At 39.0% G+C, this 26,653-nt stretch overlaps 4 protein-coding genes across 4 annotated transcripts; 1 reads left to right on the top strand and 3 right to left on the bottom strand.

Annotated features, from left to right (window-relative positions):
• Positions 1-88: 88 nt before the first annotated feature.
• LOC120422822 (uncharacterized) lies at positions 89-24,118 on the top strand. Its single transcript, XM_039586357.2, has 5 exons — positions 89-533; positions 15,196-15,356; positions 15,431-15,520; positions 18,730-19,143; positions 22,834-24,118. Exons 2-5 carry the CDS (start codon positions 15,233-15,235, stop codon positions 23,097-23,099), a joined length of 894 nt encoding a protein of 297 aa, XP_039442291.1. The 5' UTR covers positions 89-533; positions 15,196-15,232; the 3' UTR covers positions 23,100-24,118.
• Positions 15,391-16,981, bottom strand: LOC120422819 (vitellogenic carboxypeptidase-like). The gene has a single exon (XM_039586353.2). It carries the CDS (start codon positions 16,977-16,979, stop codon positions 15,531-15,533), a length of 1,449 nt encoding a protein of 482 aa, XP_039442287.1. The 5' UTR covers positions 16,980-16,981; the 3' UTR covers positions 15,391-15,530.
• Positions 17,318-18,723, bottom strand: LOC120422821 (vitellogenic carboxypeptidase-like). Its single transcript, XM_039586356.2, has one exon. It carries the CDS (start codon positions 18,593-18,595, stop codon positions 17,333-17,335), a length of 1,263 nt encoding a protein of 420 aa, XP_039442290.1. The 5' UTR covers positions 18,596-18,723; the 3' UTR covers positions 17,318-17,332.
• Positions 23,124-25,239, bottom strand: LOC120422823 (uncharacterized). Its single transcript, XM_039586358.2, has 3 exons — positions 24,853-25,239; positions 24,668-24,783; positions 23,124-24,611 (listed from the first exon to the last, which is right to left on the bottom strand). Exons 1-3 carry the CDS (start codon positions 25,110-25,112, stop codon positions 24,271-24,273), a joined length of 717 nt encoding a protein of 238 aa, XP_039442292.1. The 5' UTR covers positions 25,113-25,239; the 3' UTR covers positions 23,124-24,270.
• Between the last annotated feature and the right edge of the window lie 1,414 nt (positions 25,240-26,653).

Below are 26,653 nucleotides of genomic sequence, written 5' to 3'. Positions count from 1 at the left end.
GGTAGTTCGCGCGTCGCGCAAAGGTGGTGTGCGTTGGGATTTGGATACGTACGTACTCGCCGTTTTCCGTACCTGTCATTTTGTGTTGGTCGTCGGTACCGTGTAGACAACCTCGTCCGCGTTTAAATTCCTTCGCGTGTCGCCGATATCAAGGGGTGGGAGCAGCTACGCCGCGATGTTCAGCAGATCTTCGTCGTTTGCACAAGTGCATTCCGTGCAGTAGTTCTAGGATCATGTGAGGTGTGGGTGGGCAGTTGTGATTAGTGTGTTGTTTGAATAGTATTTTTTTCTGTTTGTCGAAAAATGGCGAAGAAGTGGTATGACCATCATCATCAGCAGCAGCGATTCCACGGTCTTCGTAGTCTGTAAATATAACGCTACAACTCCGCAGTCGCTCTCCAAGTCAAGTCAGCAGCGGCGTGAGAAGGAGAAAGGAAGAAAGCAAGAAAGAACAGGCCCGAGAGATACCTTTGGAGCGGCCGATACGCGATACCTGTGGACAACCCAACGTGCCGAGAAAGAGTTGTTCAAAGGTGTGTGAGTGTGTGTTGGTTAGTGTGATGATGGTGTGGGGCGTGGTGGGCTTGTGTGGTGTACCAGAGTAAAGTCGCGTTTTTTTTTCCTTCGATGGGATGGAATCAACCTGAAAAGGGGGTAAAGAGAGTGTGGGGAGTCAGATTTTAGCCAAAAAAAAAAGAAAACAAGGTGAAGAGGAGAAAGAAAAACAAGCACCAATCCACATACCAAAAACCAACATAACAAAAAAAAGAAGGTTGAGCAGATAGAGAAGAGTGTTTGATGTTGGTGAAAGAGTTGCGGACTTGTGGATAAGTTGTTTCATACCTACAGCTCCAACGACACGCCGGGAATCGACGACGACGACGACGAGGCAAAACGGGGCCTTCGTTTTCATTGCAGAAAGATCGCGATGAGCAAGCAATGTGTTATTCCAGAACCAGAACCTGGGATCTCATTAGGCTGCGTCAAAACAGCTAAGCTTTAGTTTCAAAAGTAGAACCCAATGTCCCAGTAATTCCGCAATGTTACAAGCTGACCTAGTCATACATACTTCCCCCTTTTAAGGCTAATGATGGAAGCCCCCGAAATGAGGTCATCGACGATATGTAAATCATACCCTCAAGAACCTTTTGTTTCTGCTAGAAGAGAGAGAGCACTGAGCAAGTCATCATTTGTGTTGTTACTTTTTCTGATTTCTTCAGTGAATTAGTTTGTTAGCTGACTAAAATAACCATTTTCATCGTGTTACAGTTACAATGAGAATGAGCAGATTTGGAAAATTTACCAAAAAAAAAAATAAACAATTTTGGTATCTTATGGCTTGTTTGGATTTAGGTTAAAAAATGTTTTCTTTAAAGTTATACTTAATTTATGTGGAACCACATAAATCACATGCTCCAGAAAGTTAAAAACTTCAAAATTGTAATTACACTGTGATATTGCTAAAAAAGATTTCTTTTAATATCAGTTTTCAATGGAAGAATTCAAAAAAGCTAATCTATTAGTTTTTTTTTCTCAATTTTCTTTCAAAATAACAGACTACGCTTCAAAAATTTAAAAAAAATCTACGTTGAAAAAGGTCAACTCAAGAGATTTTTTTTTTTTTTTTTGAAAAGGTAAAATTTTCATTTTTTGCTTTTAGGGTGTTTTTGAACACCCCCGACTCAAGGCGGTTTAAAAAACAACCTAAAAGCAAAAAAAAAGGTTTTGTTTATTAGACCTTTAAAAAAAAATCTCCAGGATTATCAACAGAATTTAGCATCCAAGAATATAAATTCGATGTAAGTCACAAATGTTCTATGCTCTAAACTATTGATTCCCCAGAAATTTTCAAAATTCTACGTTAAACTTGTACGGTCTTAAATAACAAATTTGCAATTCCGTTGTTTAAAACTTCTTACCTTTCCTGCTATTCTTGAATAACGAAATGGCCTACTATTTATCGCCAAGAATAACAGTACTGGAATTTTTTTTTTTTTGCAATTCCGTCGTGTAACTACTTACTTTTCCTGTCATTCTTGAACGACGAAATAGCCTACTTTTCTGTACCAAAAATAACAGAATCGACTAGCAACACTTTTCAAAATAAATGCTGAAAAGTTCTATTTTTCAGCACTGTAATGGGTGCTGAAAAGTTGAACTTTTCAGCACTTGTTTCGAAAAGTAACACTTTTCAACATTTTTTTTTAATTTAACCGATTTATTGCCAAAATTCATGAAAATTTTACTTAAAATTTCACTCAATGGGTGTTTTTCGGAATGGCAAAAAATGATGTATGGAACTCGTTGCAAAACTTGATTTTTTCCGCACTCTTCGTATTTATCCAACTCGGTGAACCTCGTTGTAAAAATTGTAGCAAAAAGAAACTTTTTGCGATACAAAACATCGAAAATTTTCAAAAATTCTAAAGATTTTTAGACCAACCCAAATATGTTACAAATGAATCTTAACGCATGAAAATGCATTTTAAATTGATTTGAGCTAATTGCAATTAAATTTCTACTGAAATTTTGAAGATTTTTGAAAAAAAATTGCCCTTCTGATTTTTCAGGCCAACAAATACTTTAAAAGAAATTGTAACAGCCTAAGCATTCACGATTTTTTTTTTGTTTGAATAAAAAATACTTTTTTGCGGTACTGTACGGGAAGGTGGGGCAAGACGACCATATGGGGCAAGAGGAACAATCGCTCGTACGGCCGTAATTTTTACAATTTTGATTATTTCCAGTATAAGGAATTGTTGCTAGCAATGCAATTAGCTGATTCTACTACCACATAACCGCCAAAACGACGTAAACGCCACGGGGCGTAAGATTTAATGAAGTTTTTTTCAAAACCTTTGATTTCTTATAATATTTGGAAGGTACAAAATAAGGCTTAGGGTTCGTTTTAAAGCTCATTTTATCAAAATGCTATTTTTCCTAGATGAGTAGTGTCCCTACCAATGACATGCACCTATTACAAAGTATGATTTAACTTTTGGTTATTTTTGTTGATAGCGTTTAACAAATCTTGTTCAGGTGGGGCAAGTGTACCATATGGATTTTTAGTATGGAAAAAATACGAATTGCTGCAACAACATATTTTTTTAGGAAATAAATACATAAAAGTACTTAAAACTGAAAAACAATTGTTAAAAAAATGTCCGTTCAAAATATAGTGATATTATGAAAATTGATTGTTAATCATCTAAGTAATATTTTTTTTTCGTGAAAACGTTCAAATTTTTAGTAAAATATTATTATTTAATCTAAAAATTTAAGAAACGTTTCAAATACATTCTAATCTGATGTATCTAAGTGATAACAGTTCAATTGTTAGCAAATTAACATGTTGTTTCATGCATTGTTCCTCTTGCCCCAACGGGTTGTTCGTCTTGCCCCACTAGTTGAGAAGAACGTACGGAAAATCAAAAATTTTAAAATCATTTTTTTACATAAAAAAACAGGATTATAAAAAAAAACTGACAGATTTTTTAACGTTTTTAATGTGTTATAACGAGCATTTCCTTAGCTTGTTACACTTGCCCCACTTTCCCCTACATCGGACTTGTAATCGAGCCCAAACATGCTGAATATGATATTCAACGCAAGAAAATGGATTTAAAATTGTTTTCAGTTGATTAGACTTGTTTGCCCATTAAAATTTTGAAATTTTATTTTTGGCAGCAAAAATGCCTCTTGATTTGAATAAGGTTTGGTTTCATTAGTTTAGCGCTAAAACACATTTTTTTAAACTTGCTTTTCGGCTGTGGATTACAAGATTGTTTACATTCCTAAGAAGAAAACGTTCCGAATTTCCTTGAGTTTTTCACGAGTTTTTGTAAACTCTGCTAAACACATGAAAAAAAAAACAATTTCATATAATGTTGAAACCAGTTCTTATGTAGTAAAGTTATATATTTTTGTAAACATCTCCGATATATTTTATATTAAATATTCGTCACCTAAATCTATCAATGAAAGGAAGTAAACTTTATGTAATGTTTAAGTACCGAAACCATTTAACAGTTTAATTTTAGAATAAAATTTAATAATTCTCTCAGTAACTGACGCAGTCTAACAATTTTCCTCGAACGAAGATAAATATGCAAATCTTTCTGGATTAACTAGACGTGTTCCTCCTGTTTCTCTCCCTAGTGGCCTTTTTTGATAGTCCAGTCCTGGGCTGTAAAAATCTTGTTTTGTGTTATCGCGGGCACGATCACCTTTTCTCTCCCCCTCCCACAGTGTGAGTGTGTGCTTCCATGGGGGGATATTTTAAAAACTTCTGTTGACGATTCAAAGCATGTGTGTGTTTGAGTGTTTTCTGCCCGAAGGTGACAAAATGCGCATTCTTGATTCAACGGACGCGCATCGCTTAGTAGCGTTACGAGGGGGGAAGTTTCCGCTGAACTGGCCTTCGTTTTCTTCCCCCCTCAAGGGCCTAACCACTAATGACTAGCGGAGCGGCAGCGCTTAGTATCAGTATCACGATGAGGTGGCTTAGTCTAGCGTTCGTTTCGGCGAGGCAAGGGGGAAAAACACTCTTGATTTCGATCGAACAATAGAGCCGGCGTGGGAAATTCAACCAAACACTGGGAAATTTCAACTACATCTTTTTTTTGCGGTTGCACCATTCCACACTTGGCCGATTCTCTCAGTCAGTGGGGATTATTTTTCGCGTAAGAAGTTGTTGTTTTTTTTTCTTCTCTTCTCAGTGTTACGTTACGCGAGAAAAGATTGTGCGGTTGAGGTGGAACTCCACACACCACCATCACCCTCCTTGACTCTTTAAGCCGCGCGCTGTGTACAGTTTCCTCTCGAAGAAGAGTCATAAATATTTACCCACAAAAATGATGATCATGCATATAGTATAGACGAGAGAGAGAGAGAAGCGATTCTCTAGGCCTGGAGGCCAGGTGTGTTGCCGCGGGAAGGCAGAAACCAGTTTACGTAAAAGTGTTGTTGAGTCGGCGACCGGCAGATCATCAGCTTGACGGCTACTTTTCGCGCTATTCGGCTAAGCCTGCCCGATTTGGCGTGATTCAGCGGCTTCAAAGGGCGTCAACTCGTCACTCCATTGTACAGGTCGTCCGAACGAGATGCATTTTTCAATTGATGAAACGCCTATTGGATTCTACTACCACTCTAGTAAACTGTGTCACTACCGTTGGCGACCGCGCCCAAACCCCAATGTGTGTTCGTTATTCTAGTTGAATAGATTCAATAGCAGTGGCATCAGCAGCAGCTCATCTGTACAAAATAATCGGAAAATAGATTTAGATCAAATGGCCACCAACAGACCATCAACCAACAAACGGCATCGCGGCAGTGCATCCAACAAGCAATTAGATCAAGTGATAAACCTTGACCCGACGTGTTTGTTTGTTGGTTCGTAGCAGTCGTCGTCAACTATCATCAGCTAGTTAGTACGGTGATATACCTTCGTCGCACTGTTAAGAGGGGTGACATTGGTCATAAACGCGTTGACCAGGGATGGAATGATTTCCAAAATTTCGTTCTTTTGAATAAGTGAGATTCAACTTTATCTAGGAAATCTCGAAATATTAATCTTGCATTTCAACAATACTTCGCAAAAAAATGACGGTTTATATCAAATTGAAAAATAAAATTTGCAACCGACAAAGAATTGTTTTTTTCTTAAAGTTAATTAATTTAAAAAAATGTTTTGATGATTTTTCTTGGATATTTTTTTTTTTACTTTAGGCCGTTGCAAATATTTTTCAAAGTTGATCCAGGGAACAATTTTTTTTAAACTTCTAAATGTCAATGAAAATAAAAGTCAAATCAACTGAAAACAATCTAAAACGCATTTTTCTGCATTGATAATCATATTAAGCATGTTTGGGCTGGATTAAAAATATTTTGAATTTTCGCAGCACTCAGCACAGCAAAAACTTTTATTTTTGTATTCAATATGAAAAAAGTTTTTCAATGGTTTTTCACTGAACACGAAAAATGTTTGGATTTCATTTGCAAGTCAAGTTTTTTGATAAATCTTTATCTACATTTTTTTTTATCCAAACCACACTAAAAAAAGTTTAAGTGCATGGGGTGTTTTTAAATGGCGGGTCAAATTTGAAGCTCACATGAGCTTGCAGGCCAAACGTGAAAAATTGTTTATCAAACAAACAGGGTGACCACTCAAATCCCATTTTAAAATTCCCGACTTTTTCCCGACTTTTCCAGAAAGCTCAAATATTAGGCATTTCTTATGTAAATTTCAAGCAAAAAACGTTACTTAATCCACCTTTAGGTGGTTGGTGCCTTCCTCGCATATTTTTATCAAAATATCTGAGATCCGGCCTCACAAAAAGTTTATTAAAAACACTAAAGTACTTATAACTTTTGATAGGGTTGTCAGATCTTCAATTATCCAACGATGAATCGCATGATAGATCCGGACAACTTTTTCATCAAAATATTTGAGATCCGGCCTCAAAAAAGTGTATAAATAACACTTAAGTGCTCATAACTTTTGATGGGGTTGTCAGATCTTCAATCTTTTGAACGCGTTGGAAAGGTCTTCCAAATACCTTTCTAACAATATATAACAAGACGGGTTTTCTTAAAAAAAAACCACCCTTTTTATAATATTTCAAACTCTAGCCAAATCGTTTTTTTAGCATAACTTTTGAAGTACTTTTCTAAACTTCATAATATTAACTAGGGTCTTGTGGAACCCCAAGACGAATCGAATAAGACCAAAACGGTCCAATCGTGTGCATATTTTTCGGTGCACGGACTCACATCCAGACACACGCACAGACATTTGTTCAGAATTCTGAGTCGATAGGTATACGTGAAGGTGGGTCTACGAGGTCAAATAAAGAAGTTAATTTTTCGAGTGATTTTATAGCCTTTCCTCATTGAGGTGAGGAAGGCAAAACTCTCTATAAGAAAAGTCAATATCAACCACCGAAAAAAATCGAAATTATTTTTAAAAATATCCAATTATTGGCAATTTTTGTAAACACAGAAACTGAAAAAAAAAAATCAAAAATGGAAATTCGTTATTATGATTCAGAGTAGAAACACAAACAATTAGTCTTTGAAAAATAATCGAAAGTTTAACAATACGTCAAGTTTTTGATACTTCGATTCAATTGGAAATGGCAAAAAGTTAAAGATAACTGAATTTAAAATTTCATTCTTATTTTTTAACTTCTACTTCGTCATCATTTTAAATCAGTGATTAATTAAAACATAATTGCTGTTTTTATTATTTTGAAGGATTTAGAAAAACATCAAGGAATTCATAAAAAAATGTTTTTGCAGTATTCAATTGTTTTTTTTTTTTCAATGAAAATACAGTTTGATATGATTCTATGTTCTCTCACTTATTTTAAGCAAAATGTTTGAAGAGACAAATTTTTAAAACAATTTTGCAATAACTCAAAATTTCTTGGATTAATTTATTTGAAATTTTTATTCAATATTTTTTATAAAGTTTTCGAAACGTAAACATGTTTTTTGAATTTTATTCGATATTTAAATTTTCCGAAAAAGTAAAATCAAGCTTTATCTATAGTAGGTGATTGACCCATACCCACTAAAAAAGTTCAATGGAAACATCTGGAAAAAAATAGAAATTGCTAAATATTGTTAGATAAAAAATTAAAAATATTTACAAAAAAAAAACATTGCCAAACTCAAGTTGGAATCTGTTTTCAAATATTCAATTATGTGACAAAATTAAATAGAATCATAACTCTAAGCTGACCATTAGGCTCTATTTTTATATTAGTTTTTCATTAACTTTACCCTTTTGTTTGATATACAAAAATTAATAGAGATAATTTGATTCATAAAAATATGAAAATCTGTGTCAAAGACATCCAATATTTACCAAAATTTTTAATATCTTAAACAGCTTTTCCATACTCAATAAAAAAAACCTTAAATTTAAAGTAAGTTACTAAAGCAGAATTGAGTGAATTTAGTATGAAAATTATACAAAATATTACGTAAAAACGATCCAGTTTCCAACTAAAGGCATTAAAACTTTTATGATAATTATTCAAGAGTTGAAATAGTAGTTTATGCAACAAGTTGCAAAAATAGGATTTTTTCAGCACGAGTCAAACATTTATCCAACGAGGTTCACCGAGCTGGATAAATACGACGAGTGCTGAAAAAATCAAGTTTTGCAACGAGTTCCATACAATTTTTTTTGCAATTCAGAAAAACACATTTTGAATCGAATTGAAAGTCAAATGTCCATGTATTTTGTCTTTAAATCGTTTAAATCAAAAAAATGTTGAAAAGTGTTAAAGGAACTCTAAAATTGTTGTTTAGTGCTCAAAACGAATTGAGTGTTATTTTTTTTTTTTTTTTTTGGGAGGGTGATCCAGCCGCACATCGTTGATGTCGAAACCTCTAAACTGGGCCCTCGTCCTGTCACGTCCGTCAGTAGTCTTGTCGTACATTACAACTAGAATCAGATCTGCCAATGAATTAGTACACTTCGACCAAATAAACACTGACGCTGTATGGATCTGACTCTAGAATAAATGCACAGTTGTGTGTTATTCATAAGTCCAAAATGTTCAATTATTCATATAAGTCCAAATATTCATTTGCGGACAACTACCTAACTTGAATTGAATACAAGATTTAAAGCAACCTATCCGAAATCTACTCTTATCTCAAATCCCCGACATTGTAATTATTAACCAAAAAAAACGTTGCTTTTAAAACCTGTCTGGCTTCTTTAAAAAAAAAAAAAATAAAATAACAGTTGATATTTTACAAGTCGTGAATTGAAAAAGAGACGATCATTTGTTCGTCAGAATTCCAGTAGATCCTCGATTCGCAACAATGGTCGATACAATCATAATCCGACAACCGTTAGTTCAACAGATCAACGAATTTAGTCCGATATCATTTCACTATTGATTGATCGAGACTCTATGGAAATTTTGACAAATCAGAATGGTTTTTATGCTACTTGAATGAAAATCACCGATTCTGATAGAATTACTAAATTCACTGTTACTAATTTTGTCCCTAAATAACTAAAGGCAAAGTATAAAAAGTTGATATTTATAGTTAAAATCCTAAATTCTACAAACACTATTTTTTTAAACCCGCATCCTAACCTGACACCCACATTAAGATAGGGAAAAATCACATATGTAGCGGTTCATTGTACAAATGTGATATTTCCACTATCAGAGAACCTCCTTGTCTCGATGACAGCTTACCGGCCATCGATTAAGCCCTGAGACTACGCCAAAGTGGGTTCTCGCAGCATGAAGTGGTGTCCATGTGTAAAAATGGAAGCTTCAGCAATATACTGAACACTTCGATTTTAATTCCACATCGAATCAAATCATACTCTTTGCCAAACAAGCATCAAACCTATGACACTCATTATGACAAAGCCCAGGGAAAATCCTCTAAACTTAATGTTCAAAACTAAACGTTCCTTTAACTGTTGTAGTACTACTTCTATCAAAAACAATGAAAATTTGTGAACTGATATACAAATAGGATAGAAATCACGATTTGAAAAAGAAATGACCATTTACGTCAAAAGATCCGTAGTTTCTCGATTCGCAACAATGGTCAATACAACCATAATCCGAAAACCGTTAGTTCAACAGAGCAACGAATTTTGTCCGATATCATTACATTATTGATTGATCGAGACTCTATGGACAATTTGACATAAAAGAATGCCTAGTATTCTACATCAATCAAAGTTTATTGACAGCATTACTCTAACTTAACAATTGCAACTAAATTTATCATCAAATAGATTTGGAAAGCATACAGATTTATTTTAAATGTTAATGCTAAGCAAAAAATCAATTGTACTGTCCTAAAGTCCCACCTAAATCCCACATCGTGATAGTGAGAAAGTCACAGAAGCAGCGGTGTCTTGTGCAATTGTGATATTTTCACTATCGGAGAACTACCTAGTTCACGAAGACAGCTTATCGGTCAACGCTTAAGCCCTGGGGCTGCGGCAAAGCGAGTTCTCGTAGCATGAAGTGGTGTCCATAGTGCTTATAAAAAAGAATGTATACCAAAATTTTAACTAATGCACTAGGATCAAATCATGCCCCTTGACTTTACAAGGCCCAGGGAGTGCTCAAAACGAATTGAGTGTTATTAAATTGAAAATTGAATGAATATCACAACATTATTCAAAAGATAGAAAATCATTTTCAAACGAGAATGCTTTTGATTCCAGACTTTTTTTTCGTGTGTTGATGTTTTTACTGGTTCTAGGTTTTTGATATTCCAATGGAATTTTTGTATGGACAGCTACTAAATTCTTATAAAGATTTGTATAGACAAACTTATAATCTAGAATGTCCTTTTTGGTAACAGAGAAAGTAACAAAATATATCTTCTAAAAATATGCTAATTATTGAAGATATAACTATTACTGAAAAAAAAAGATTGACCTACTTCTAATAAGAATTTGGAATTAATTTTGGAATGGTAGTTGTACCATAGAACAAAAATGTCTTAAAAAACAAAGTTGCCCCACTTCACCGTTGTCAATCATCGCTTTTTATGTACGGCCCAGAAGTAGTTGTTCGTGAATCGAGTGCACAGTCACGACAACGACGCGCCAAGCCGACGACAACAACAACAACGGAAAGAAGAAAAACTACAGGAAACGATGCACTAGAAACCAAACACTATTAGTTACCATCGTCATCCGGACAAGTCGTCCTGTCCTGCTTAATCGGTATCTTCTTTCAGCTTGTCTCACCTTTAATGTCCGTTCTTCCGCTTGAATTGCAGAGTATACATGATACGACGATGATGATGATGACCTTTTGGTGCATCGGACCTCGAAATCTGCACACAGAACAAGAAGAACCCACAAGAATCTTCTCGCTAGACTCTGAGTTGAATTAAAGCAAAGGGGGGGTAAATAAACCAAAGAGAAGGAACGAGTCAGATAACCGCATCCCCGATGCCCTTGACTTGGTTGTTGTGTAGAATAATACGAGTCAGCGAAAGGGGGACAACAGGGGAGATTCTGTTTATGTTCTCTATATCCAGATCTTCGTAGTCGTTGTTGGCGATTCGAAGGTCTTCAAGTTGGCAAAACGACCCCGCGAAAAGTAGGGTCGAAGTGGGGTGAACTGGATTTAAGGTTCTGGCTTGGTTGAACTTGACGCTGGTGAGCATAATGTATAGGGGGAAGGGCTAGTATAGAGTAAGTGCACTGAAAGAAGTAAATTCGTGAACTTGTGAATATTGTTCACCAAACTCATGAAAATTATTCACGATTTTGTGAATGATTTTGATTTAGGAATCGTTCTAATATCTTCCTAGCTTTCCACAAACAAGCTCTGCCTCAATCTTCGAATCGGAAAGAGCACCCACAGTCACGGGTCAACGAGCTGCAAATTGCAGTGGAAGTCGCTGGGTCATGGCTCCAACCTCCAACACTTAACAAGAAGCCCCTTCCTCTGAGATGGTTCAACTCCAAAACCACAGCCAGAAACCTCTTAATTAATAGCTTGTACACGCTTCACTAAACTGCAACCACTTTTCCCTCCGATCTAATGTTTCAACCACATTCACACAGTTTTGGGGTGGCCCCCCAGCAAATTCCCAGCCCGGGCTCAATCGATCCATTACCGGTCCGATTCCAATTGGAAACCGAAAATAACATGCACGAAAAAAAAACGAACAGAATCGACAGGTTGCATGAACTTCAGTGAGAGGGAGCGATTTTACGCTCAAAAATGTAAATTGACTTTCCCTGTTTAGTTACTCCGGACCGGACCGGACTGGCTTGGCTTGCGGGTTGGCAATGTGTGTGCAACGAAATCGAAACCAGTCATCGTAGAAGTCGTTGTTGTCTGAGGTTCCTGCCGCCGCCGGGGCCAACGTGCTGCAGCGCATTTTATTCCGCTTTCGATGGCATTCCCCTTGGCGGTCAAACCGGCTCAGCCGACGACGACGTTCCAGAGGGGGATCTTCTTACGCACTTTTGTTGCCACTGATGACGGCGAGGCCCTTCCGACTCGAGCCGGGGATTCGCCCTTTTACTCATCATCTTCATCATCGGGCTTCTACGTGCAAATTATTATTACGATCCCCTTTCGTTTTTTTTTTTGCTTTTTCATTTCGCGTGTTGAAACAACTTTGTTTTACACATCTTTCATTGAAATTCATTCAGTGTTGGACATTGTGAGTCAGAGCTGTATAGGGCTTGGCTGGGCATTTAGTAATTGATCTGTAGTTGAGCTATACTCTCAGTGGAGTTCACGAATTAATTTACCTCGTATAGAGTCTTATTGAAATCTAAGATTAGAGTACTCGAAATAATTCTTCAAATTTTCATAACAAAAAAAATAATCTTAACATTTTTCAGAGACCGTTATAAGTGTTTTTAATCCATTTACCAATCTATCTTCTATCTATATATATAAAAAAAATCGGGTCTCCTACGAAAGGCCGAATCCCGAAAGGCCGAAATTCAAAACGTTGAATTACTCGAAAGGCAAAATTCTCATAAGGCCGAATCCCAAAAGGCCGAATGCTCAAAAGGCCGAAACTCATAAGGCAAACCGCGCCCAAAAAGGCAATATGATCGGTAAAGATAAACAGAATGTACGCATTATGTACTTATTTCGCTTGAAATTGCAAAAAAAGAACACAGTTTGTTAGTTTACTATATCTTTGAACATCATAATCAATGAATATCGTGAAAATATGAACAAAACTCTGAATTCCATAATCATTCCGCCTTTCGAGACATTCGGCTTTTTGAGACGTTTTGCCTTCTGAGCAAAAGACAAAATTCGGCCTTTTGAATTTCGGCCTTTAGAGATTCTGCCTTTTGAGTTTCGGCCTTTTGAGGCAATCCCAAAAATTCGATGGTTTTGTTCGAACGCGAATCAGTTCAATACGGAGCGTCGGATCGAGGTGCTCTTTGTTGCGTTAGGTTCGTGTAAGCCCAAGGAAGGTTCTTACGCCAAAAAGTTACAACTTTGGCCACTCTGGAACCGATTCCGGAAAATCTGCCGATTGTATGGGAAAAGTTACTAATAATTAAATTTTGATCACAGGAGGCTGAATAAGCAAAAAAGTTAAAAACGTCAACAAACGAAAAAATGGCAGAACGAAGTTTTTCGGGTAAGGCTTGTTTTATAGGGCAGAGGGGGCAGAATGGCCCGCCTAAGTAAAATGCGCCAAAAACCATAGAAAAACATACAAATTTATGAATTCAGTGTAGTAGGCTTATGCTTTGGGATGTTCCCTTCAATGTTGTATACTGGGTTGATGAAAATGATTAAATTAAAACTATTTTTTATGCACTTTAAAAAAAAAGTTTCGACTACTTTTCCAGGGTGCGGAGCAAAATGTACCTCCCTACGGGGCAGAATGGGCCACCTTAGAAAACAAGCCATTTCGTCTAATACAACGTTGAAGGGAGATAAGAATTGACTCAAGGGACCTTTCTAACATAGTTTCCATGAAGTTAGACCACTTTTATAAAAATAGTCACTTACCAAAAGAAACATTTTTGAAAATAGTGTTAATATCGTGGTTAATATGTTGTAATAAGACATTATTCTTACAAACAAGCATCAAAAGAACTAAAAAATCAACTAATGTTGCATTAAACGTGATTTGTGAAGCTACCAGAAGTGAAATAATCCATTTAGCTCAAATTTCGTAACTTTTGATTGTTTTTATAAGGCAGGATAAGGGTGGTCCATTCTGCCCCCAAGTGGATTTTAATTTAACACTTCCACCACCAAGTCTCTAAATGATTTTAAGGTTCCGTTGTTGTTTGTATACCTTGGTAGTAACATCTAGTAACATTAAAAGCATTGTACAAACTATTTCAAACAATCCAACTTTTCAGAAAGCTTATTTAAAAACCTCGAAATAAACAACATTTGCGTGGTTTTGCCAATAAATTTACATTTTTGCTCATAATTCGAAAAATACAATGAATTCAAACGTCGTTTTCGGTATGGTGATGTTATTTGGCGTCCTTTATAAGACCCTTGCCTTACGGTTGGTCTAAATCCATTCTAAAGCCCAAAACCAAGGGTGACCCATCCTGCCCCCATGGTCCATTCTGCCCCCCTGCCCCTATAACAGCTTACATACATTATGAAGGGTTACCATCACTGAGAAACTTTCAAAAAAACAGTGGGATATAACTAAAAACTAACTTAATCCACCTATGTGGTTGGTGCCTTCCTCACTCTTTACAAACAGTGGGTGGCATGATATCATATGATGGGACACACACATTTGAACACAAATTTTATCTATTTTTTTAGATCCGGAATAAAAAAGTACATAAATATCACAGAAGTGGTCATGATTGAGACAGGGTTGCCAGATCATCAATGTCTCCATGGCTTAATGGTTACGGCTTCTGCCTCACAAGCAGAAGGTTCAGGGATCAAATCCCGAATTTGATCTTTGAATATGAAGTCATAAATATTACTTAAGTGACCATATCTCGAGACAGGGTTGCCAAATCTTCAATGTTTTGGACTCGTTGGGAAGGTTTTTTGATAACCTAACCAACGATGGGTCGGATGGTGGATCCGGACATAGTTTACATACATTTAAGTGAGATCCGGCTTCCAAAAAGTACATAAATAACTCTTAAGTGAAAACTGCTCGAATGGAAGTGCTCCATTAAAAGTTATTATTCAAACTTCCAAGGGCGGCTGTGCTATCAACACACAAACACAATGACTTCACCGTGACAAATTGTAGGTAATTCCCGGAGAATTGGCCAATGTCGCTTGCTAGAAGGCCAGGTGCACCTAACAAAATGCATAGGATGAATGCGTTGCTAGTTGTGACGAATCTTTATTAGTGCTTATTTTGCGAAAGTTATTGTTTGCGTTGAATCTTCTAAAAACAGTTCAAAATTTAATCAAAATACAGTCCTTTGTTGCCCGTTTGTCATTCAACCCGAGTTCAATTCCCAGTAATGACGAATCATCAAACAACAAACCAAATTGTGATCTTTCTCTTCCATAAACCCAAAATGGTCACCCACGCGCAGGTGTTGCACTCTACACCCAGCCCCTAATTCTGTATTCAACGTACGTCGTCCGCCACCACACCAGCCAGCAGTCTCAAACCCAATAAAGCACTGTTGAATTTGAACCCCGGTCAAACCAAATCTAATCGAACGCATTTGTGTCGTCTTTGCAGCAGCAGTAGTGACAACGCGGCCGACGATGCACACACGATGGCCGGACTCAAGCCGAACATCTACGCACTGCTAGTGACCTGTCTGGGCTTTCTGTGCCTGGTGATCAGTGCCACGGCGGTTGGTGTGCCAATCTGGGCGTACTACGACAGCCGAGGGGGAGGTGGGTCATCAACTTCATCGTCATCACCGCGAGATTGTTGAGTTAGAATGATTTTTTTGTTTTTTTCTTTTCAGAGGATCGAGGATACTTTGGTCCGTGGCAAAAGTGCCAGGTTCTGAGCTACCGGGAACGATGCGGCGACGTCGTGCGGTTCCAGCCGTCAGGTAAGCGATCTTAGTTCTGCTCGTCGAAGGCGCGCACCGTGGTGAAGGTGTTGATCATGACGTACGCCCACTTGGGTTGATCGCGTGGAACCATGTGGCCAGCGTCTCGGATGAGCACCTCGAGCAGGTTGTTGACCAGTTTGAAGTAGCCGGCGATCTCGCCGTCCACGTAGAAGATGTACCGATCGGCGGTTCTGTACTCGGCGGCTCCGTTGAACGGGAGGTTCTTCAGGTAGTTGACCATCATCGGGTACGCGCAGATTATGTCCAGCTGGCCGTTGTAGATGAGCATGCGGTAGTTGGCCAGCAGTTCGACGATCCAGGGTGCGACCGAGTCGAGGATGTCGTGCTGTAGATACTTCTCGACCTTGTTGTCCTGTTCGAGATCGTGGAAGGGTAGATCGCCGACGTGGAGTGCCTTTCGGGTTTCTGGCAGTTTTAGGAATGCGGCCAGGTAGAACTCGTCCGTTGGATCTTCGGCTGTGTGAAGGTAGTTGTAGTACGTGTCGAAGCCGGAGATGTTCTTGAAGAAGGACGTTCCGTCGGTGTCTCCGTCCATGAGGTCATCCATGATTTTGAATGCGCAGTCGTAGTCATTGTTTTTGACGCAATTTACCGCATCGGCTTCATCTCGATCGAATCGATCCTTGGCGTTGGAATCGATCAGTCCCAGCTGGAACAGATAATCACCGTAATCGATCTGGTTCAGGGGGTCGCTGTACCCGTTGCCGATCGCCAGTCCTTGCAAATTGATGCGGATCTTGGCGGTAGGATTCTTCATGTGGATTGTATAGCCGATCGCTGGAACGTACTTTCCTCCGTACGATTCCCCACTGGCGTAGAATGGATTCTTCTGCAGCTGCGGGAACAACTGGAAGAACTGCACCAGCGCTTGGTACAAATTCTCGCCGACCTGCGTCTCGTTGCGCGCGTACCCATCCTCACTATCAGTAAAGCTGAACCCGGTTCCAACCGGATTGTCGATGTAGATAAGGTGGTGATTGTGATGCCAGGAGAACTCCCGCGGGACTGCCTTCAAGTTCTTCGAGATGAAAAACGGCCCGTTCTCCTCGAACAGTCCAAACAGCGACGAGGCCCCGGGTCCACCCTGAAGCCACAGCAGCACCGGCGTATCCGCGGTCACATTCTTCGCGGGAAAGTACCAAAAGAACAGGTTCGAGTTGTAGCGCTTGTCCACGGTGAAGAAGCCGGTGTAGCTCTCGAAGCCCACGATCCGGCTGTGATTGACGCGGGCCGCCGCTTGAGCTTCCTTGACCTTCCCAGCTTCCAGCAGCGGAGTCACGAATAGAGGCTCGCCATTGTCCCCACTGCTGGCGCGAGACAACCCACGGTGACGCTTCCAGAACCGGGCGTACGGGTTGATGAACGATGCGTCAACGGTCACGAAAATGACGAAGGTCAGCAGCACCGCCGCCACTAACGAGCGACCGCAAGTCATTTGGAGACTACGCCGATAATCCGATTAGGTTGGAATTCTTTCCTTTCGCCTTTCTTTAGAACGAAGTGAAACACTGAACAAAGGAGCAATTTCTGAGGGACTGCTCCGGCCGACGATTGAAGGCAAACTGTGAAGAACTCACACTATCAATCGCAGCGCAACTTTCGTTTGGGTCAGCTAGCTTCGAATGTAAACAAGCTGGTAGACACAGCTAGACGGAGATAACTCAGGGAGGATCTTGTTGAATTAATTTTTATTATCAAATTTTACCATGAGTAAACGAACTAAAAATGTCGAACGCCCACTTGGGTTGATCTTTCGGCACCATATGGCCTGCGTTACGGATCATCATCTCATCGGTACACCTGTCGAACAGCGTTTTTATACTCCTCAGAACCTCCAAACGACAACTTCCGAAGGAAGTTCTCCGCCATCGGATACGCGCAGATAACGTCCAGCTGACCGTTGTAGAACAGCACGTCAACCCGCGCCAACAAAGCCTCAACGTACGGTGCCGCACTTTTCAGCATGTCCTTAGCCAGCTTCTGCGCCACCTTGCCGGCATCGTCCGCATTCTGAAAGGGTAAATCTCCGACGTGAATCGCTCGGCGAACGTCCGGCTGCTGCAAGAACTTCATCATCGCCTCGTCATCGACGTCCTGCTCCGAAACCTGGAGGTAGTTGTAATACGATGCGATTCCGCTCACGTTCTTCAGGTACGAAGCGTGTCCATCGACGCCGTCCAGCAGTTCGTCGAGAACTCGCTTCGCGCCGGTCCAGTCCTGGAGTGTGGCTCGGTTGATGACGGTGGCCGTGTCCCGATCGAACCGGGCCTTGGCGTGTACGTCGATCAATCCGTGCTGGTAGAGGTAGTCGCCGTAGGCAAGCTGGTTCAACGGATCGGTGTACCCGTTGCCGATGATTACTCCACGTAGATTCGGTTGGCCAGCTTTAAGCAAGGCATGTCCAAAGGCCGGAACGTACTTACCACCGTACGACTCACCGGCGATGTAGAGAGGGTTGGACGTTAGCGGGAAGATTGAGTAAAACTGAGTCAGGAAAGAGTACAGATGGATTCCCACTTCGATTTCGTTAGTCACGTAACCGTAGTCATTCTGGGTGAAGCTAAATCCCGATCCAACCGGATTGTCCACGTAGATCATGTGATGGTTCTCGTGCCACGAGTAGAGCCGCTTCTCTACGCTCAAATCACTGCGAACGCGGAATGGACCGTGCTCTTCGAAGAGTCCCACCAGCGAGGAAGCTCCCGGACCTCCCTGAAGCCAGATAATGACCGGAGCGTTTGCGCGATTACTCTTAGCCGGAACGTACCAGAAGAACATGTTCGAGTTGTACCGCTTGTCTACGGTGATGAATCCGGAGTAGCTTTCGACGTCCTGGAACAAGGGATGCTGGACAGCGGACATGTTGAGTGCTTGATCTATCCTTTTGGCTTCAATGTACGGCGATAGGAAGAGAGGTTCTCCGCTGACACCGGACTTTAACGGATTACTGGGTCCTTTCATGAATCGTTCGTAGGGATTTGGGATCGCTGCGATTGAAACTAGCAGCGTAGCTGCTACTGTAAACCACTGAATCCACATCGTAAAAGCCATCTTGATCAACTGATCTCAAATCTGCTCAACCATCGATCATAAATACCGCTTTCGTTATCTCCAACCGTCTCCGAGTCATCGCACTTCCAACCTGATAACAACCCCTCCCTCCTTCTACTTCTCCCCATCCACAGGTGTCGTGTTTACCAGCGGCCTGATGGCGGTGGCCGCCTGCGCCCTGTTCGGCATCAACTGCGTGCTGAGCATCCTGCAGATTGCAATGATTTCATCGCGCGACCGTATCTGCATGCGGTACGCCGTCCTGACCACGGTCAAGCTGATTCTGGTGGTGCTGGCGACGTTCCTGTCGCTCGCCGCGGCCGGCCTGTTTGCGCTGCAAACCGACGACGACCGGACGGGGTACCGCATCACGCGCGGAATCTCCTTCTACCTGCAGATTCTGACGGTGGGGCTGTCGCTGGCGCTGCTCGTGCTGTCGCTGTACGATAAGATCCTGTCGAAGCGGCCCGACGGCGATCCCACCATGATGGTCACCAGCAACGGGTCCACGACGTACAACAACCCGGGCTTCCGGGACACGCCGAATGGTGAGTTTGAGAACATCAAGTAATAATACTAAGGTTTTACTAAGATTTTTTTTTATTCAAATTTAAGTGTTTTGTTGAGAACTCAAGAATTTTTGAATTGTGAAAATTTAGAAACCATTTTGTTTTTTTTTCTCGAAACATTTTTAAAACTATTTTACAATTTGAGGATTTTCTAAATTGGCGTCGTCTTGTGTCGTCCTACACACTCGGGCCACTCAAATTAGAAAAACGAACCATTAAAATTCTAAGTTGAAAATGATTTTAAGATTTAACATTTTAATTCAAGTTTCCGAACTGAAAAATGTCTTTTTGCAATTCCGTCGTGAAACTACTTACATTTCCTGTCATTCTTGAACGACTAAATAGCCTACTTTTCTGTACCAAAAATAACAGAATCGAATAACAACACTTTTCAAAATAAATGCTGAAAAGTTTTACTTTTCAGCACTGAAATGGGTGCTGAAAAGTTGAACTTTTCAGCACTTGTTTCGAAAAGTAACACTTTTCAACATTTTTTTTGATTTAAACGATTTATTGACAAAATACATGAAAAATCGACTTAAAATTTCACTCAATGGGTGTTTTTCGAAATTGCAAAAAATGTTGTATGGAACTCGTTGCAAAACTTGATTTTTTCAGCACTCGTCGTATTTATCCAACTCGGTGAACCTCGTTGGATAAATGTACGACTCGTGCTGAAAAAATCCTCTTTTTGCAACTTTTTGCAAAAACTTCTACTAAATTTATGTTTTTTAACGTCTTTGTTCTATTTTTTTCAATTGTTTTCTTTTTTTTTGTTTTAATATTTTTTAGTAAGATTTTTAGGATTTTGCAATTTTGATTTTTTTGAATTTCCTCATTTAGAAAATTATAAATAATGGGAAATTGGGAATATACAAATTTAAGAAATTTATAAGAATTTTTTAATCTTGGAATTATTTTGGAATTGAAGAATTTGAAAAATTAAAAAATTTTGAAGCTTTTTAAATTTTAGAAGTTAGTAGGGGAAATTTGCGTATGTTTGGCAGGTTAAGGAGGTATTAGACTGATGACAAACAAACTCGCACTTTTTTATAGTTTGCCTACTTTGTTTGTTTGCAGAAACGTCAGCCTGCATACAATTTGCTTTGTTTGCGAATTTGGCAAACTATCCAACACGAAAAAGTGTTAGTTTGTTTGTAACAGTGTTAGTAACAGTGTTATTTTGCAGTATTATTATTAGTTTGTAGTAACAGTGTTATTTTGCAAAACTTTTGATGTAAACATGCTTGTCACATTCCTATAGTACAATTAATTGAAAACTTCTTTTAGAAGCTGTAATTGAACTTTAAAGTGCTGATATGCCAACCAGGGATGCTACATTTGAAGATTTTCGAGCACAGGCTCAATGCTCAAACGTATTGTTTTGCCATGTTATTCGATGATTTTTAATTAAATGAATTACTCACGAAAAAGATTACAATGTTTTGCTTCTTTTGCCAAAAACAGATTTGTGAAATTTTATTTTGCCATCAAGTCAAACTCATTTGAGTTTTTGTGATGTTCCCGAAAATCTTCAAAATCTGGCATGCCTGATGCCAACTGCTATGTGATAGATGGATTTCTATGCTGTGCCATAAAAAAAACAAACGCTTGGCTTGTCTTTCAACGTTTCAATTTTGACTACCCATTCCAATCGAAGGCTGAAGAAAACCGAACGAGAAGCGAAGGCAAATAAAGAACAAAGGGTGGCTACCAACACCACCGCAGCGCCTGTTGGAGTGAGCCAGTGTTGCCAGGAAATTTTCTCTATAAATGCTACTTTTTGTGAGTGTTTGCTTAAAATTTCATCAATTTTGGCAGCACTAAGCAGGCCCAAAAGAGCGGTGGGAGCAAAAAAAAAACTAAGCTGAAAATAGGAAGATGGGCGTGGCCCAATGTATTCGTTTGATTAGAATACATTTTGGAAATATGTTTTTCAAATGCTTGTAAAAGGAATTTTTAGTAAAAGTGAAAATAAACAGAAATGTTCACAAAAAGTTGCTCTACTCGTTGGTATACTTGGTTTTAGTAAATTTTAGTAGATTTTGCTAACTTGGGTAAACGGAAATTGAGAATAGGGGAATTTTAAATTTTTGTGGAACCTGAAAATCATGTTTTTTTTTAAATTATTTTTGTGTTTTATTATTGTTTATTAAATTCTAAAAATATTGGAAATTTATTATAAAACATTTTTGAAAAATTTCGAAATCTGGAAATTTGGGAATCATGGGATTCGGGAATTCAAGAGTTAAATAGAAATAAATAATGTGTGTACTTTTATTTTATTTTTTTGCATTTTTTTTAAATATTAAAAATGTTTACATTACTGAAAATTTGAAATTTTTGAATTTAAGGACCTTGGAATGTATTTAAAACTAATAATTTTGTAAGTTTTAAATAGAAGAGCACATAGGCATCCAATTTAAAAATTATGAATTCCGAGGTATTTAAAAAATAGAATATCTAAATTTTTTAAATTTAGAGATTTCACAAATTTGGAATCAGCGAGTTTTGGAAGACGTCAATAAAAAAATACAGTAACTTTTTTTTAAACCTTGTTTTTTTTTTTATTTTTAAAACGTATTAGTGGTTACAATTTGAAAATGTTGGGATTTTATTTGTTAGAAATATTGAATTTTAGATTTTTTTAACCGCAATTTTGGATTTAATTTTATGTTGTTTCTATTCTGGGTTTTTTTTTTATGTATTTTGTAAAATTGTAATTTTTGAATTCAAGCACACTCAGTTTAAATTTTCGAGTTCGGCAGAATTCCGCCGAAAACAGAACATTGTACAGTCATCACACATATTCGGAACACCCACAAATTCGGAACACTTTTGTGGTAATTTGTCAATAGGATGCAAAATGCAACTTTTCTGTCGTCCCTGCTATTTTTAGGACCTTTATTTGGACATTCTCTTGCTATTTCACTAGTAAAAATAGTACTTTTTGAACAAAAAACCTCATTTCAAGACTATTTTATCCAGAGCAGCAAAACACTGCCTCCAAATTGCCTGTTCCATAACTGTGGGATGTTATTGTGCCTCCCACAATTGTGGAACACCTGAATTTAACTGATATTTTCACAAAAAAGTTATCAGACCATGTTTAAAACATCACTAAGCTTGAGTTTTATTGGTCTCAGAGTGTGAAGTATTTTTTTTTTGTAAAAAATATGTACTCCTGGAGAGAAAAAAAAGTTTGTTTACATCGTAAGAAAAAAGTGTTCCGAATTTGTGGATTTCAAGGGTCAATGTTTTTCTTTAAAAACTTGATATAAAACGTAAAAATGTACAGCAAGTCTATACATCAATCGAAATATCGCAAGAAAAGCTTTCACATGATGGAAAAAGCAAATCATTATGTTCAATTATCGATTTTCTATGATTTGTTGAACATTGGCAGATCTGTAAACCGTTCCGAATATGAGGGATGACTGTATCGCTTTGTTGAAAAAAAAATGAAAGAGGAATTGTAGAAGAATTATAAAAAATGTGAGATTTTTTTTTATTTTAGACTTAAAATTGTTTGAATTGGCCTTCGGATAATCGAGTCTGAAGTGTATTTGTAAGTTTTAAATAATAGGATATCAGATTTTCAAATTTTAAGGGTTTTTGTAGTTTTGTTTTTTTATCGAAACTATTTCTAAACTTGTTGAATCCTTCCAGGTATCGCCGTCACGGCCTCCAGCGGTCGACCGTACTCGAGCATCAACGGCAGCGTCCAGTCGATGAACACCACCGTAACGACCATGTCCAACGGTTCGACGATCGGGTCCGGCTCGGTCACGCGAACGCCGCTGCGCTCCAGCCTGAAAAAGCCCCGCCCGCAGAACGCCGACGGCATGGGCATCCGCAATCCGGGCTACTCCGAGAACGGCACCGTCGGCACGGTCAAGAAGGTCCGCATCCAAACGCACAGCACCGAGGTCTAGAATCTCCCTCCATCTTTTCTTTGAAGTGTGTAGCATTGTTTTAAATCTTTATCTTTGTTCTATCTTAAATTTTTATTTTTTAAACGCAATTGAGGGAGAATCTCGAGAAAAACGATCTTACTTAAAAGCACCCGTCGTCACGCGCGGTCAAATCAACGGATCTGATTTAAGTGTTATTTAGTCATGTAGTCAGTTAGGGAGTTTATAGAAGATTTTTTTTCTTTGCTGTTAGAAGTATCACACTTGAAAAGTACTGATTGTAAATAGCACAACGGTTGATGAGGATGATCGTAATTTGACTAAAAAAAGTGAATCGTACTACACTGTAGAAGGAGAGAGAGGAATCTACGCACAAAGGGAAAGTATTTTTTATTCGAATTGAATCGTGAGTGTGCGTGTGATAGTACTAGGAATTGCCAATTTTATTTATTGGAACGGTTAAGGACAAACTAAAGTGCACTTGGAGAAGAAGAAAAAAGGTTGCCTTAAGGTAGAAACACGCAGCAATAAAAGAATTGAACACTGAATATATGAATTCTGTCATATAAATTAGCTAGTGTAGAAGTTAACCATGGTTAGAGAACAGCAGAAACTTAGTATTGAAAGTTGAGTAATGATTTCCTGTTAAGAACCTCCTTCCCCCTGCAAGTATTCTTCGGTATAATTTTCCCCAAAATAGAAATAGGTTTGTGCACACACAAACAGCTACCACTACAATCAACATTCTTATCCTTAATGATTATGATTAGTCTTCCATCCGAGATCCGATCAAGTATTGTGTCTTTGCTAGCATTAGTTTTAACTAAATTTGCAGAGTTTATATCGGCAAAGCGTCAATCCATCCGTCCGAGAGAGATGTACTTGAGTGGAAGTTTATTTTCGCTGTTAAACATTTAGTTATTTTTTTTTTTCTTTTATACTTATTTACGGACAAGCAAATGTACTGTGATTCATTGAAAATGAATTGTGTAATAAAGAACTTAAGGTCAGCAGAACAATAAAAATGTCATCACTAACAATATTGTCTTGTTTTTATTTCAAATTATCAACAAGGTTAAGTAGGACGACAATGTGAACAATTCTGCCCAAATGTGGCAGAAAGTCAAGAATTCCAAAAAATAAGAATGACATTGGAACAGATAACAGAAGTTCCTACCTTGATGTCTCGCACTCATTCGATATCCGGCATGTTGATCGGCGAAGCGAGCTTCCAGCTCATGAACCGTTCGCCCTTCGGGACCATCTCCCGTCGACCATCGCCCACCGTCTGCGGAGCGGGATCCGGCTGGGTCAACGGATAATCCACGGACGCTTCCTTCAGCGGCGGCAGCACCTCGTCCACGTTGGTTTCCAGCGTGGGAATCGCGATCGCTTTCGAATCGGATGATTTCATGTCCTGCATCTCGACCGGCTCCGGCAACTTCTTGAGTTCCTGTTCCAGCACCTGTTCGATGTTGGCGCGAAGATTTTTTATCTTGGCCAGATTCAACCGCTTGTCGTTGATGCCATAGTCTAAGTACGAAGAATTCTATTAATTTGCCCCCACTCAAACTTCCCACTGTACTCACTCTTGAGCGCCTTCAAGATTTCCTTCTTCTCCTTTCTCAACATTTCAATCTCGAGTTCCTCCGGAGTCTTCTCCCGGGAGCAAAGCTTCCACAGCCGCAACCGATCCAGCAGCGAACTGTAAACAAAACAAACTCAACCCGTCAAACTCAATCCAAGCAACCCTTTTACCACTTGATTGACTCACCGCCCCTCGTCCCCTTCCCCCACCGTTGCTGCTGGCTCCTCCGCCGGAAGTGTCTCGTCAAGCTGGCACTCGGTCCAGTTGCCGGGCGCTCCACCTGTTGGCACCTCGTAGCTCAGATCCTGGTACGGCTTCGAGCGCTGAATCGAGTCGCCGGCTTTCGGTGCGGACGGGGCTGGCGCTACGCCACCACCACCAGCGCCAGTTGCCGGCTGGTCCGGGTGATTTCCGCCGAAGCAGCGCGTCAGGTTCAGACAGGACATGTTGGGTTGGTCGGGTGCGTTCTTTCTCACTGTTTATTCGATTTTGATAGTTTTATTTTTTTCAACTGCACAAAACACGTCGTTTGAACGAAATAAATTGAACTCGCTTCTTGTCTTCTGCTGCACTGTAACTGAAAATCACACTTTGCTAAGTTCGTATTCGCACCTGGCCCCATACGATTTTTTCAATTCAACTTCGATTACACTTTTTTGTGTAATCGCAGTCGAACTGAAAAAAACGAACTCAGCAAAGTGTGATTTTCAGTTACAGTGTGCGTCAGAGTCAAAAGCACAGTCACAGGGAGTAGAAAAAAGAAAAGACTTTTGACAATGCACGTTTAAATAAATCTTACTAACATAGAGGTATCTACGTGCGCATGTATTGCGTGTACGTACACGAAAAAGATTGAGGTTAAATTTTGTCCGGCCAGCAAAATCAAATGGTGCGCTAGTGTGTGTACGCGAAACGTCATAAAGCTCTATAGACAACAATAGAGCTTTATGACGTTCCGCGTACGCACACTAGCGCACCATTTAATTTTGCTGGCCGGACAAAATTTAACCTCACTTTTTTTCGTGTACGTACACGCAATACATACGCACGTAGAATGCTCTATAACAATCTAATCAAAATAGATTTGTGTAAAATTCAACGCAACGTAGACAAATATTTTTCATCAAAATTCGCTAAATAACTTTTTGAAAATCTAAAAATATTTTTATCGGGAAAAATCAGACAACATTAAACCAGAATTAGTATTTGAACTTGATAATTTGGGTCTCCTACGAAAGGCCGAAATTCAAATGGCCGAATTACTCGAAAAGCAGAATTCTAATAAGGCCGAATCCCAAAAGGCCGAATCTCATAAGGCAAACAGCGCCCGAAAAGGCGGGCGCGGTTTGCTATTATTATTTTTATAAACCATAGTTATGTTTCAAAAATTGGTTTCTAAATAAAGAAGGCTTACCGTAAACTGGGGTCAATCGGGACACATGGGGCGAATTGGGACAGCAGTTTTAACCATGTTGGAGCACAACATTTTGATTTTTCTAGTTGGTTTCGGTTAGAACAGACTCAGGTCAACAAAATGTGTACATCCATTTCCAAATTTAAAAGCTTTAAGTGCTCTAAAAACTGCTGTCCCTATTCAGACTGTAGTCCCGATTCACCCCAGATTACGGTAGCTTTCTAGCATTGCTGCTTACTAAATTTGTAATGTTTCTATTTATTTGGTGCAAAAAATTAATTGTTATAATTTTAATTTAGTTAAGTGAAGAATGATCAAATTTCGGTTACACTCAACCCCCGGTGGTTGGTCACTTTTTTATTTGACACTTTTTTAGTTTGTACCCCGTTGGTTGGTCAAAGTCAAACTAAAAAGTGACGAACTGTAAAATTTTATACGGCGCTCACACACACTATCAAAACAAACGATCAGTAGTGTGCGTGACCTCCGTGTAAAAGGGGTGTCAAACTAAAAAGTGACCCCGGTCGTTTGACAACAATTGGTGTCAAATCATCGGGTTTTGAGTGTATTGTC

The sequence above is a fragment of the Culex pipiens genome, chromosome 3 (assembly GCF_016801865.2).
Source record: "Culex pipiens pallens isolate TS chromosome 3, TS_CPP_V2, whole genome shotgun sequence".
NCBI classification, from domain to species: domain Eukaryota; kingdom Metazoa; phylum Arthropoda; class Insecta; order Diptera; family Culicidae; genus Culex; species Culex pipiens.
This window is presented reverse-complemented; position numbering and strand designations above follow the sequence as displayed.